General features: G+C 28.8%; 1 protein-coding gene across 1 annotated transcript; it reads left to right on the plus strand.

Moving 5' to 3' along the window:
- The first annotated feature begins 8,996 nt into the window (after positions 1–8,996).
- LOC105164212 (UDP-glucuronate 4-epimerase 3) lies at positions 8,997–10,803 on the plus strand. The gene has a single exon (XM_011082823.3). The coding sequence runs from the start codon at positions 9,268–9,270 to the stop codon at positions 10,585–10,587; it is 1,320 nt and encodes a 439-aa protein (XP_011081125.1). The 5' UTR covers positions 8,997–9,267; the 3' UTR covers positions 10,588–10,803.
- The last annotated feature ends 5,370 nt before the right edge of the window (positions 10,804–16,173 follow it).

The following is a 16,173-nucleotide window of genomic DNA, read 5'->3' on the forward strand; positions in this document are numbered from 1 at the left end:
ACGTACGTTCTAATTATAGGGCCGTCTATCTTATTTTTATTTTATACATATAATATATATTTATTAAATAATATATATGTTTGGTAAAATATGCATTAAAATCTATTTATATCATATCAATGCATTATTTAACAAGTATGTACTTCAATATACGGAATATTCAATTGAAATAATTGTGATCAATATATAAATAAGTGTAGTATATTCGACTAGGTTTTCGCTTTTCCTTCGAGTCAAAATTAGGTCGGATAAAATCTATTTTGACGACTAATTATGGATAAATTGTAAAATCTTCCTATATTATTTAAAATATTCATATAAGTACATACAAAAAATAAAATATCATTTTATCTTTTTGTATTTTTAAAAAAAGAGCACATGAAGTCGCTTAGAATTAGAAATTTTGAGAATAAATGGTCCGTGCGGAATACTTACTATATAGATAAACGAAAGGGTAAAATTGATCCAAAATGTTCGAGGGGGTTGATATTTGGCATAGCTTAGGAATGTAAAATATATTTAATCCTTAATTCAATCTCCATAAAATTGATGTACAAAACTAGTTTTTCCACCACGAAAAAAATATTTGCTACGGAGTCGTAGTAAATGTTTTAGCGCCATCCTTGTAAAAATCACGGCCAACAACGGTTGTATAGCGATGGCCAATAACTATTTATTACGGCTATTTGTTATTAACCATGGTAATTAGCCACAGTTAAATGTTATAATTCTTCGAGTGACACAATAGTAGATGTTATTTAGGATTTTATTTATTGATCAGGGAATTATTATTATAATTATCTTTGTTATGTTTTGATATTTAATAAAAATAATTATAATTAAATTATTTCAATTAATAATAGTTGGTCGAATCAAATAAAAGAAAGAAAAAAAGAACTGAGTTGCAAGAAAATATGACTAGCTCGGTTACTTGTTTGGTTCATGTTCATGTTCATATTCATGCATAATAGATGAACTCGAAAATTCTGACCCGTTGCCTTACAATGTCTGAACATGACATTCAACGATCCAATTTAATATTTTAAATTTTATTAGGTTATATTTCAATCGATAATTTCAGATAAAATTTATTAAATATTTTTATATTAATAGAATTTGAAAATTCATTAATATTTAATAAAATATAATATAACCACAACTCATATATGCTTTTTCATTTTTTATTTGACAAATATATATATATGCTTAACCAAAAATTAAATATTTCTTGAAAAACTAAATAAATATATTTTATCATATTTTTTCGATTTAAAAGAATAAATAGTTCGTAACTTAATATTATTATTAAATTAATAAAATCTTTTTCATAAAAATTATTTGTGTATTTATCGTACTAATTCATTAGGTAACTTTGAGCTTGTAAAATATAATAAAGTTCGAACTATTTAGCTCACTAATTATAACTTTATTATAATTAAACGATATTTTTTTCAGTTAAGAAAATTAAATTTAAAATACAAAATTGTTACAAAAAGAAATTCTTTGAACTAAATAAATATATATATATAATATTAGGGCAATATGTCCAAAATTTTAATTGTAGGGGGTAAGTGTTATATTTATTAGTTTAGAATGGTAAATATTACATCAACAATAGTTCACAGGTAAAGTGCATTTTACCCTTTTCTTTATTATACAAAATATGTGATCTCATAATCTTTACATACACGATGTGCATATGTTAATAGAATTTCAAATAAAAATTCAAAGAGGGTGTTGGGTGAGCTTTATAAGTTGTTTAACATATCTTTGAAGATATATTTTTTTCAAAAAAAATAAATTTATAAGATCCAAAAATAAATTTTAGAAACTTATTAGCTCCTGGAGGGGGTTAACAGGAGTTCAAAAATATTTTTATTTCAAAAATCCCATTTTTTTTTCCTTAGAATTTCTTGAATCCCATTGATAATAGGGATAATTATACACTTTTCCTTTGAGATTTGGTGCAATTACACGTAAATTTTATGTAGTTTGAGAAATTATACATCTGATGTGTAATTACATCAAATTAGAGGTTGTGTAACTAAATCAAATCAGAAGTGGTCTACATGTGATTACATCAAATTTCAAAAGAGGACTATGTAATTATACCTGATATTTGTTTCGCTCTAATAAATAGATTCATCTGTTAATAAAATTCAGAATTTATTGTCATCAGCAAAAAAATTTGAATGAAAATTCATATTTATATCCAATTAACTTACAGAATTGTTTTAGATTAAACAAATATTTTTTGACTAAACTATTCTTATATATCTTTACGCACTAATACATGTGATGTGGTTATGCCAACTCTTATCTTTTATGCATTGATACATATAAGAAGCTACATCCTCCCTCTTATAAAGAGAGTTTAGTTAAAAAAAAGATTTTTTTGACCTGCGATAAGTCAGTAATAAATCAATTAAGAGTAAATATTGATTTTTATTCGATTTCTTTTTACTGATTTCAACAAATTCATGAATTTTAACTTACAAATAAATATATTTTTTAAATTATCAAAAGGCACTATATAATTACATCAAATCTAAAAAAAAAAGATAGTGTAATTATTCCCTAATAATACTACTTGATCATTACTCAAATAAAAAAAAAAAAAAGTACTACTTGATCCCTCATGGGCTTTATTGAGAAGGCCCATCAACCTAACAGACTTGAAGAAAGAAAAAGAGGTCAGCCATATGAACCCTAAATACAAGAAACTTTGGATTACATTTGTATTGGTGGACTTGAATTTGAGTACAAGTTCTAAGAATATTAAACGAAGGGATTTGTAAGTCATTATTGTTTAACAAAATATAATTTAAATCACTATAAGAAAATGTGATATTAATTAAAAAATATTAAATAACAATTTTAAAATCGTCACTAAGAAAATATATTAAGTAATAATAATTTTTATCTTATTACTATATATTATTAATGACAATAACTGCGTATAAAGTTATCTTTTTTATATGTAATAAATAATATATGTATAGTAACAACACAATATAGCAGTAACAATTATTTGTTGTTAGCAGATCGTCACTATAGACATGTTGTTAATCGTATTTACGGACAATTTTATACACGTATTTTATCACTTAATTTTGCGAATAACAATTTATACAAAATAGTAGTAACTACTAAAATCAAGAACTTTATTATTGTGGCAAAATTCTTGTCACCAAAACCCTATTTACTTTGTGTGATGGGATGCAGTGATAAAATTATATAAAAATATTATATTTACTTTGTTGAATTAATTATTAGATTAATATGTTGTGATTTTATCTTATGCTTACTAACATCCCACTAATTTATGATAATATTATAAAAATACCAAAATTACCCAACAAGAAGACAAAATGGTCATTGTTTATATTTTTATTTTTCTCTTAGCAATTATGGGCTTCTAATTATTAATTTCTTTTCCTTTTTCTTACTTCTCAAAACAACAAATAATAATAATAATAAATAAATAAATAAATAATTAAAGAAAACTTATAAGAATCAGTATGATATTTGAAAAAGATATGGGTTGTTTGTCTGACTATATTTTGAAGTTTGGAGTTGGAGACTTTGATAAAAAGAGAGAGAGAGTTTGCTGAATGAGAGTGAGGGTTAGGGTTAGGGATTTTAAGGGACCGGGTTGAGTTGGATAGTGGATCCGTGGGCTAGATTTGTCTTAGTGGACCTAGCAGTCTTGGGAATAAAAAGGATAATTATGCTATTCTCTCTTAAAATTTGATATTTATTATACATATATTTTTTGTAGTTTAAAAAATTAGATTTAGTACTTTTAAAGCTTGCTTCCGTCTATCAGATAGGTCCCTATATTAATTAAAATTAACTGAATTTACTAATATTAACAAAAAAAAACCGGATAAAAATTCAAATTTACGCCCGATTAACTTTTACTGATTTATTGTAGGCTAAATAAATTATTTTATAACCGAATTACGCTTATACTTCTTCATATGTTAATGCACGTAAGGGGGTATATCTTCATCATTATAATAGTAGTTTAGTCGGAAAAAAAAATATTTAACATGCCGATCGAGGATAAATATCAATTTTCATTCAGTTTGTTTGTTAACATTAATAAATTTAATAAATTTTGATTCTTGGGGGACATATTTGTTGGGTGAATAGCAATATAAATAAATAGCAAATTACCCTCTATAAAAAATAAATAGCAATATATCCCTCTGTAAACACAGGGGGTAAATTATTATTTTTTAAAAAATACAGTGGGATAAATTATTATTTTATTTTTTTCATAAGGAGGTTGTTTGCCTATTTTCCATAATATAGATAAGTAGATTGCAATTTATCCCATATTTACTAGACGAAAGCCAATTATAAAGGTACTAATATACTTTTTAAAATCACATAAATTTACGTATAATTGCACCAAACCTCATAAGAGAATAATATAATTATCCCTGTTAAGAAATTTTAGGGAAAAAATCTACAATAAAGTTAATTTGACTTGAGTCTCTCTTGTACACTTCTCATTGATGACATTTGTTAAAATTTAATTCTAGTAGTTGTACCAAACAATTTTGTGTAATCGATATCTACTCATTTACTTACTCTACATTTATGATAATACGTTAAAAATCGGTATTAATGTAGTCCAATAAATTAAATGTGGCCGACGAGGCCTTGTTCGAGTTGTAAAATTAAGATTTCACAGTTAAAAATATGTGAATGAGTCCGATAAGTATGGATATATAATTTATTTTTATAATAAATATCGATATACTGTGAGTTTGAATGTACTATTAATTTTTCATTTCTGCAAGTGGGACCGAAAACATTATTTGTGGCCAAATTCATGGCAGATGTTTTGATCATAGCTAAAAGACATCCAAAAATCAAACCGCAAATTGTGTACTCTTGAGATTCAATTTATTTATTTTTTCAACAAAACTTGGTACATTATATCATTTAGTACATTATATCAGCAATTTAGTATCAGTTTATTAAAAATTTAATCTTTTTAATCCAATTTTATCAGTAATTTCTTGAAAAAGAAAATTAGATAATTTTAAAAATGAATTATAATAATGCCAGTGATTCCATATTAATTATTTTAACAGCACTACATTAATTATTTTGTTGTAATGATAATACCTTAAGTTGGTTTTCTTTTATTTATTTTATTTCTTATTTTTTGAAATATGATTTGTTGTTTATATATTTTATTCTTATTTAAAATATATTTTAAATTGTGAATTTATCGTATCGATAAAGAATGACATATTAAGACGGCTAATTTCAAATAATTTTAAGTAATTGAAGTTTCTCGTACCAAACAAGTGAAGCAACTGATAAGCGGACTTGTAATTGAGCTAAAAATATAAATATGTTGAAATTTTTATCAGCAATTTCTTAAAAGAGAAATTTAGATGAAACTATTTCAACTAATCTTCTAAGGAATTTATCAAATTGAGAAAACGAAATTCCTAAAGAAAAAAATTAAATATGCCAAATGAACTACATGGTTGATTTTTTTTACTTTTAATGTATCCTTATCTAATACAACAAAAGAAAATTAGTAAATTAAATGCGACTTTTGTCATTATCTATAAAGTATTAAATACTTGATATCGCGTGTGATGTAAAGACGTTTAACCGAGAAGAGGAATTTACCATTTGAAATAGATGTAGGACACGTGCCAGTATTATTAGCCTCCAAAGGAGGGGCTCGGGATAGACATTTGACCTCGTTCAAATAGATAACGCCAAATAATGCAACATGCAACATGGTCAGTGTATTTTATTATTTGCTGTAGCTTCATATGAGTTTCGTGATTTAATTTTTTAAAAGATGCCTAGTTAGGGAGAAAAACTAGGGGCTTAAGAACTGAAGCTCCATATCTACAACGAAGGTGGGGCCACGTGGCGGCATCATCATCTGCCTCTCATATGAGGGGTTTGAAATGGACACATGACCTTGATTTTACGAACAAAGCCAAATGATCCGGTACAAGAATATTGTAACAAGGCTGTTTGATTATTGTAATATTATTACTATTGATTGTGACCTCGATGACTTATAGTAAGACTTTCCTTGTTATTACGTGTGTATTATTAATTATTATTAATAATAAATTTTATATTTAATAAGATATGAAAATTAATATTATATTCAAATAAAAATAATTATTACTTAACGAATTTAATTGGTGACCACTTTATTAATATCATTTAAATAAAAAAATTAATATCATATTTAAATTACTTATAAAACAGTTAATATCATATTCAAATAAAAAAATTTACTATATGATTACCATTATTCTTTCCCTATTAATCATTACTGTCATTAAAGTCTATAGGTACAAAAATTGGTAATGTGCCACTTAGACCTACCCAATAAATACTAGGTTAGGTCCTGATAGACTTGGTCATATAGTATGGTTTCTAAGTCAAGTTGAATCGAGTCAAATTTTGATTGAATTATTTTAAAAATTATCGTAAATTAATATTATATATCATGATTATATAAAATTAAGATGAAAATTTAAATTTTGACTATAGTTAATCAATTTTATCTTAATTTTATCTACGGTCAAAATATTTGACACAATTTTTAACTGTGATTAGTGACTTTCGATCTTGTTTGCAAAAACAACAATTAATAGCCACTGTGTAATCGTGATTAATTAATATTTATCATAATTTTTATTTTTAATTATGATAATTAACCATAACGAAAAGAATATTTTTTCTAGTGTGTGGTATCACATTCAAAATCCAAATGGTATGCATAATAATTATTACGAATTTCTAATAATATTTTTAGAAAATAAAAATAATTGAAAAGTGAGATATATAAATATTTCTTATTTTAGAAAAATAAAACAAAATGCAGTCAACAGTTATGAAGGCAAAAGAATTTATTCCATAAATATTGACTATGATATTCCAAAAATAGAATCTATTTTCTGTAATTATTATTAATAATAATCTTAAAAGCAATTAAATGTCTATTTGAATCTAATTAATTAATGCATTACAATTTTAAATTTAAACCAAAACATGATTTACTGGAGAGATGAATCATTTAGTCAGTAATTGCACCAGCAAATTTCCCTTTCTTGTACCAATTATTTTAGGAGAAGATTATAAAGAATTAATTCCATAATAATTAATTTGATTGCTAATGTCGTCTGTCATTAGAACTGCCACAATTAAGCGCCAACAAGGGAAAAACTTCAAATTCAAAATAAAATAAAATTTTATATATATTTTAAAACAAATTTGAATTCAGCTATGAACCGCTAAACTAACAAATATTTTTTTGCTACGAATTTAATCTGTAGCAAAGTATTGTTTGTGAAGGAACTCAATAGCTACATAAAGAAAGAACTCAGAAGTCCCAGGTCGGATCTAGCTCCTAACACATAGCTCCTAGTCCAAGGAGGATACATAGTAGACCAACTTACTCTATTCTTCCTTACAGTCAGAATAGTGCTAGTCGGGAATAGAGTAGTAGCGCCCTTACTCCATTCCCTCCTTGCAATATGGATTGGTCGGACGCGGACATTCCTAAGATTGCTTCCCCTCTCCAGAATCCTAAAACTAAATAATTGCCTAGATCCTTGTGTTGTGCTCTCTTTTTGCTTTTGAACTCTTTAGCTGTTGTTTCATGAATTTTACAAAGAAAAAGTCCCATCGGTCATCTCGTATGGGGCCATCTTCGTCATCCGACGTACCGATTTTGTGCCCCACTCTGCTCGTATTTTTTATCATCAAAGTCCACAGTAAAAAAGTTTCGTAATGAGAAAGTTTTTTCTACGACTCATTATGAATTTTGCCTTGTAACATAAAGTCATTTTTCTTGTAGTGACACATCGTCATAAAAAATGTTATGGATTGACCAAGCTATCTGTGTGAACTATAAATTATAATTTTACTTAATATTTTAAAATTTTTAAATTTTTTATAGACTAAGTGGATAATTTTTTTCTATCCACTCTTACGCTTTTTTTATAATTTTTTTTATTTTTTAGAAAAGAATTACAATAGGGCAAAATTGACAATTTCAAATCTCTATCCAAGAATTATATAATTTTATTTAATATTAAAATATTTATATTTTTTAAAATAACAAATGAATATTTATAATTATAACAAGTATGATAAATACTAGTTGTAGTTTATTTTTCAAATTATATCGCTAGTGTGACGCGATATACATATCATTTGATATTTTCACAGTCGATTTAATAAACAAAAATTCTCCCTCATATAGTAGGTTTAGAAATTCATACTTGATAGCTTGTTTTCAGAATCAAATATTAATTCTTTCTTGAAATTAGTAAAAGAAAAAAGAGTATTAATTAACGAATATAAACAAGCAATAAATATCACAACAAATCATTACAATTGCATGCGTGCATATCTATCCAATCACATTAATTTTGCTTAGACCTAAGGCTTTGGTTGTTTTCAAATTTTCTCTATTCCTAAGTTAATAAAAAATAATTTAAATATTCATTATGTTTTTATAAAATTCATTCTTCAGCTTGTTTTAATTTATATTTATTTATTTTACTCTAATACCAAATATAAAATTAAATATATTAAAAATTTAAAACGAGCCGACACCTATCGCTATCTTCTCGTCTATACTTAAAAGATAACAAAAAAATTCCTTAAAATAAAACCAAACAAAGCTCGATCTCTTTAGACTTCTTATCAACATGACGAAATAATGTTGGGAATTAAATTTCTTTACACTGCAAATTGTGTGCAAAAAAATATGAAAAGAAAATAATTATAAAGTACAAAAATTACGTGATTTGAAGAATATTTTATGCTAATGATTGCTTCATATTGAATTTTTATTAGTATAAATTATAATAAAAAAATTATGAATCAACTATTTAGATTAGAACGCGGTAACAAAAAAGAAAAAGAAAAGGCAATTTTACCAAATGTTAACAATGTTTTGAAACAATTGAGAGGACTTTTGGTAATAAAGTATTGTCACTTTTTGGGTTCCGACCAGGCGCCAGCACACCCCCACCGTTGTTCTATAAATCCAAAGCCCGCTTTTGCTTTCTCTTTCCCCCGGAATTCCCACAAATTCAATCCTCCCCGTAAAGGTAAGAAGAAAGCAAACACTGCAAATTTTGCTTTTCTCTGCGACAAAAAGTGGGAATTTCGCAGAATCGTTTCAGGCTTTGAGTTCTTGCGATTTCCGCTTCAATTTCTTTAAACTTGAGTTCTCTGATCGGAGTTCCGATGACCCAACTGAAGCCCATACTCTCACACTTAGACCCCATCATCCCCTCCTCCACCGGAAAGTTCAAGTCGTCGCCGTATGCCGTCCACCGCCTGCGTTTTCACCCGAGACTCACTTTTTGGTCTTTTCTCTTCCTCTTTTTCCTGCTTCTTTTCTTCTTTTGCTCCCCTCCGGCCGCCTCCAACGCCGGGAAACGCCGCAGCCTGCAGAATACCGCATATTCGGCGCGGGCCCGTCCAGGCCCGAATTGGGAGGTCAAGGCCAGGAACTCCGCACGGCCCCAGTCGAAGTCAGGGGTCACGGTTCTGGTAACGGGGGCTGCAGGGTTCGTCGGAACCCATGTCGCCATGGCCCTGAAAAACAGAGGAGACGGCGTAGTGGGCCTCGATAATTTCAACAATTACTACGAGACCGGGCTGAAAAAAGCCCGAAAAAGCCTCCTTGAGCGGCGAGGCGTGTATATCATCGAAGGCGATATAAATGATGCTGCTTTGTTGGGTAAGCTGTTTGAGATTGTGCATTTTACACATGTGATGCACTTAGCAGCCCAGGCTGGAGTTCGCTACGCAATGCAGAATCCAAATTCTTACATCCATAGTAATGTAAATGGCTTTGTTAGCTTACTTGAAGCATGCAAGAACGCCAACCCTCAGCCAAGTATAGTGTGGGCCTCATCGAGCTCTGTTTACGGGCTCAATTCGAAGGTGCCATTCTCAGAAAAGGATAGAACTGATCAGCCTGCTAGCTTGTATGCAGCCACTAAAAAGGCTGGTGAAGAAATAGCACACACTTACAATCATATCTACGGGCTTTCCATCACCGGGCTGCGATTTTTCACTGTGTATGGCCCGTGGGGAAGACCTGACATGGCCTATTACTTCTTCACTAAGGATATATTGAGAGGTAAAGAGATCAAGATTTTTGAAGGGGCTGATCATGCTACTGTTGCTAGAGACTTTACATACATTGATGATGTGGTTAAGGGTTGTTTAGCGGCTTTAGATACTGCTAAAAAGAGTACGGGGAGCGGGGGAAAGAAGAAAGGAGCAGCGCAATTGAGGATATATAATCTGGGGAATACAAGCCCTGTGCCTGTTGGGAAGCTTGTGAGCATACTAGAGAAGTTGTTGAAAATTAAGGCGAAGAAGAAGTTCTTGCCAATGCCAAGAAATGGGGACGTCTTGTTCACACACGCTAACATAAGCTTAGCGAGGAAGGAGCTCGGTTACAAGCCCACCACTGATTTGGAGATGGGTTTGAAGAAGTTTGTGAAGTGGTATCTTAGTTACTATGGTGCGAAGAAGAAGAGCGCATGGTGAATTCCTCAATGATCATTACGATTTTGTTTCGATTTTGGGGGTGGTTTACATATCTTGGCTTTCATTATCAATTGCCCATTTCAGTTTATGTCCGTATGCCGTATTGCCTTGTCTAATTGCGATAATGAGTTCTGTCCTGCATTTGCTTGATGCTCGATATGTTTATGGACCAAGTAAATAAGTTCTCTTAATTGATTTACCACATTGTTTGCTTTAGCTATTCTCTTTGTAGGCAAAGATTGTACATTAGCTGATAGTGCAGATATGTGCTCCTTTGTGAACATTTCCTCACTCTCTGAGAAGTTAATAAAAGAGCGCTAGCGGTGAACGGTTCTCTTCCATTAGCATGATGTTGAATTTTACCTTAACTGCTTGAAGTTAGACTGGCCTTTCGCCATTTTGCACATATCAACAGTAAAGTTTCTAGATCGACAGACACTGCTGCATTTTGCTAGGATTTCATAGTGCATTCTTAGCATTAGTTCGATCTAACTCTTGTGTCCCTCTTTGATACCAATTGTTTAGAGTTCTAGCCATACTCTCCACATTGTTCTTTTGTCATCTCGAAGAGAAACCAACTGGCCCTTTTGCTTGTTTCCTGCCCAGCCTTCGTTTTACATACGTAGTAGAAGGATTGTAGTTGTTTGTCATGCAGACAACGTATCTGGTAACCTTCTTGTCATCTTTGAGTCGTGGACGCATCGTTAACAAAGCTGTTAGATATTATCAATCCTGTATTAGGATGAAAAGCTCTTTCCAGAGAAATCTTAGCATGTTAACAGGGAAGTTACGACAACTGATTATTTTGATCAAGCGATGTTTCTGATTGCATGTCATATCGGAAGAGAATGTGTCCGCACACTGGTTTTTGAATTGCTCTGGAGTCGTTTGCTTTTGTGTATGGTATGAGCCGAGGCTTGTTTACTTTTGTGTATGGGATGAACTGTAGACGGATAAGTGTGCAAATGAATGTGGGATGTGATTGATTAGGTTTATTACGTTGTTTACATTTGGGTTTTCAGATGTGAATATAATTGTGATTGTGAATAAAATGAAAAAAATATAATATATAATTTTTCAAACAGCACGTGGACCCCATTAAGCCGCTCTGCAATTCAGCGGTTCAAATTTGTATTTTTATATAATATAATTATTTATATTGTTTGGTTCCTCTATCAGCCATTACTTTTGAAATTATATTCGATCCGAACAATGTTTCGATAAAAATTAAAATTATATTATGTCCATCAAATGATTCAGTTTTGAAATTTAGTTACAATCTATATTTGTATAGTTAATTATGAAATCATAAATCCAAACATTAAAATCATTTCTTCAAAAATTAATTATTTTATAATAAAGTAAAATAAGTTAAACCAATTGATAATTTATTTTTATTTAAGTGCTTATAACTACTAAATTCGAACAAAGAAGTATATATGGTCGAAGTAGGACCCATAATGTAAATATTTGATATGGTGTTTCACTAATTTAGATATAATTAAAATTCATTCATAAATTAAATAATAATGCAGCATAATTTTAAACTTGAAGACCGGTTAATTATTTTTCTTACACTAAAATATTATTTTCAATCAAAATAAAATCAATACTGATATATTGAATCCAAACACAACCTCATTTTTTGATATAAAAGTTAATGAAAAAAAAAATAAAAACATAATTGAATAAGTTGAAAATAGAAACAAAATAATAGGAAACAAATGGAATTTAAATACAATTACATCTTTTGTTCATATCTCCTAAACGGTAAGGTGGAAATTACTGTTTCGCCCTTTAATTTTTTAAAGTTTGAAAAAGTATAAAAAAATCTAAGGGTGTGTTAAGTAAATAATCCACAGAGCACCTACCATAACAAATATTTCTTCCGGGCTTCTTCTTTTCTCATTGTACCATCAATAGAGTACACTCGAGGCATGTAAACTTAATAAATATTATTTTTAAAAATTAACGCATTACCATTATAAAAAGTAACTTGGAATATACATTCGAGTTTGTTGTACTTTATGTAATTTTCTACAATATTTTTTTCTTTTTTAATAAAGTATTTTGAACATTGAAAGAAGTTAAACTTTTTTAGCTTACGGAGGTGTATAAAAGTGGGAGAGCCGAATACATTTGAAAATGAAATTAAATATTAAAAAATCAAATAACGACAAAAAAAACCCTCTCTCATAATAACAACGTATAGATAATTATGCAAGAAAATCATTTATTTAGTTATGACTGGTATTTTGGCTTTGGTTTATTTAATATTTATCCTTCTATTTCCTTTTAAATATATTATATAAATTCATTTAATTCCGATAGGTACAAAATAAAGCTACTTAATCGTATTAAATAGTTTTTGTTTTATTTGAATTTGAATATATAGGAATAAGTGTAGGCCCATTCAACTTGGTACATTGAATGCCTGGTGAAATTTGATGTGGTGAGAACAAGTCAAGCCCACACTTAGAATTTTATACCATACTAGGGTCAATAGCCATTTAATAACATGGGTTGAAAATTAATTCAGGTTATATTTAGACTGATGAATTTGGATTTGGCGAAAGAATTCAGAGACATGATTTTAATTGACGCTGTATCATAAAAATTTAAAATATATTATTTGAAAATAGAATCGAAAGATTTCAAATTACTTAAATTTGAAATTGCCCAGATAAGTCCCAAAAGATTTATTTTTGAAGACTTGAGATCCATAATTTCAAATCCACCAACCTAAATATAGCATCAGATTTTTGGATGGGTGGAGAACGTAAATGTAGGTCGAAAGTCTATTGTGAATCTTACAGTTTGTTCTTTGGATGATGTCTCGTTAGAAAGAAGAGGCTTTGGAGATTATAAATTGTACAAACTTCTCATCTGCAACTAATGCTGAAGGTGCGTAGTATCTTCAGTTTTTTAGACAAGAGGCTGAAATGAGCACATGACCTCATTCTGACATGCGGCTAGGGGTGGACGTTCGAATTGGGTTGTTTTGGTTCGAACACGTCCCAAATGGTTTCGAGTTATGCGAACCTAATTTCAAATAAAACTAATCAATTATAGAGTAGAGAAAGATACCCGATTGGATAAAATTGTGGTACACAATATTTATGTAAAAAAATTAAAATTTAATAATTAAAAAAAATAATGAAAAGAAGATAATTTTTGTTGTTACAAAGTAAAGTGAAGAAGAAAATGACTTAGGAGTTGGTTGGCTTAACTAGTCAAGTTTTGATATTATAAATGGGCTAGTTACATTTAGATTTTTCTAAAAATGTTAAATAATATTTTTTTCAAAAAAAAAAAAAATTAAAATTATACTTACACCCATCTAAAAATTCTTTACATCTAACCTCTTTCTATTAAGGTTTAGACAGAAAATACTGACGTAAGTAAAAAAAATTACATAAATTTTTTATTTTGTCTCTCATTTAATATTCTCATATATATTTTTGTATTTATAAATGGATAAATATAATATGTATATATATATGGCCATTATGAACACATAGGCATTATATATAAATATAAACACATAGGCATTATATATAAATTATAATTTTGGTCCCTATACTTGGGGCTAAAATTGAATTTTGGTCACTAAACATTTTGAGGAACAATTTTGGTCCACAATCTTGACAGATTACTACGATTCTGGTCCAACTGTTAAAATCAGGATAAAATTAACGGAGTAGGAGACATGACCAAACCATGTTCTTCATTGTCATGTTGGCAGTTTTGGCGACACTGCTCCCGCCTCCGGCGTCCTTCCAAAAAATTTTTGATTGAGTTTCCAACAACGCGCCTTGCCACCGTGTTCGGCTTCACCGGATCTACACATCCCATCAGCACGTACCCTCAAATTCCACCGGCATTCTTTCCTTTTTCACTGCTAAAAGCTTTAAAAACCCTAGTTTCTCGTCCTTTCACCAACATCCCTGCATTTTGCCTTCTGTTCCCTCCCCTCGATTCCCTCGGCTTTTCCACTGTCAATGAACCCCTTCCCATCGATCTCTAACCATTATTCGACTCTCCTCATCACGGTGAATATTTTTTATTATTTATTTTCTATTTCCGACGATCGCTATGAGTGGCACTAACTTCCTGGGGGGGGGAGGGGGGGCGTATTGAAAAAAAATGCCAACATGGTCGTGCTATCGGACCCCGTTAATTTTAACCCCATTTCGAACGATTGGACAAGAAATATAACAATTTATATTAGGGACCAAAATTATGTTCAGGGACCAAAAATTAATTTTGGCATTAATTATAGGGACCAAAAGTGTAATTTACCTAAAAGTGTAGGTAAAATTGGTCAAAATTTTCATTATAGAAAAAATTGTCTATTAAGTTTTATATTCAGAGTTAAACTAATGTGTAATATTTATGAAAGTATTTTAAAAAAAAAGATAGAGAATATGTTAAGAAATAACTACTTATTTAATCTCAATGGTATCATGTTATATTTAATCATTTACCAATATAGAGAGCTTATTATATTAAACACCACAATATTTTATTTTATTCAAATACTTTAAAAATTTATTTTTAAAATAGGATTAAATACATTTTGTACCTCTGAACTATGCATTTTATCTTATTTTATACCTATAAAATATGAAAGATAATAAAAATACCCCTGATAAAATAATTTGGCATTGATGGAACAAAAATGCTCTTCCCACTTACCCCTATAAATTTTATTTTACTTCCTAAAATATATTTTATTAAAATATCTCCCACAAACTATTTTTAGTGATTTAAAATTTTAGTCTCACATTTTATTTTAAAAATAATATTTATATTTTTTTAATAAATTATGGAACAAAGCTCAATATATGCAAATATATTTTACGAAATAAATAAATTATCTTAAAAAGTACATATAAATATGTGCCAATACATAATGCATATAATATTATAGAAAAAAATATGTTATATAACTTACAAATTTTTATTCAAATACATGTCCAAATAATAAAAATATATCATATCATTACTTAAAACAATGTAGAATATTATATTAATTATATTATAAATTTGTATATTTTGCAGTACATATATGGTAGATATAATATTTTAAATTTTTACCAGTTATGTGAAAAATATATAAGAGTTTTTAATTTATGGAGTTTATACACATTCTATACTTAGTATAAAAATAATAAATTTTGGGTAGTGTTTATTTTAAATAAAAAAATTATAGTAATTTAGATTATATTTAGGAGAATGATTATAATAGAAATATTTTAGAGGTGTAAATAATAAGGGCATTTTCATCAATAAAAATTAGTGTATATCATGAGGGGCTATTTTTTGTTACGTTTTATAATTCAGAGGTGTAAATGCATTTTATGTATAGTTTAGGGGTGCAATGTGTTTTTAAATTTTTAAAATATCTTGTAAGATGAACGAACTTATACAATATTTTAAACAAATTTATATAATTTTTTAGAGAATGTTAAATTAAAAAAGAAATAAACAACAGAAAAGAGAAGCAAAAATAAAAAAAAAAGAAAAAAGAATCGAAATTAATTTTATTTGACATGGCTTGACTGTTAAACACGAGAGAGGTCC

This window comes from Sesamum indicum, linkage group LG6 (genome assembly GCF_026168435.1).
Source record: "Sesamum indicum cultivar Baizhima isolate 11 linkage group LG6, ASM2616843v1, whole genome shotgun sequence".
Classification (NCBI taxonomy): domain Eukaryota; kingdom Viridiplantae; phylum Streptophyta; class Magnoliopsida; order Lamiales; family Pedaliaceae; genus Sesamum; species Sesamum indicum.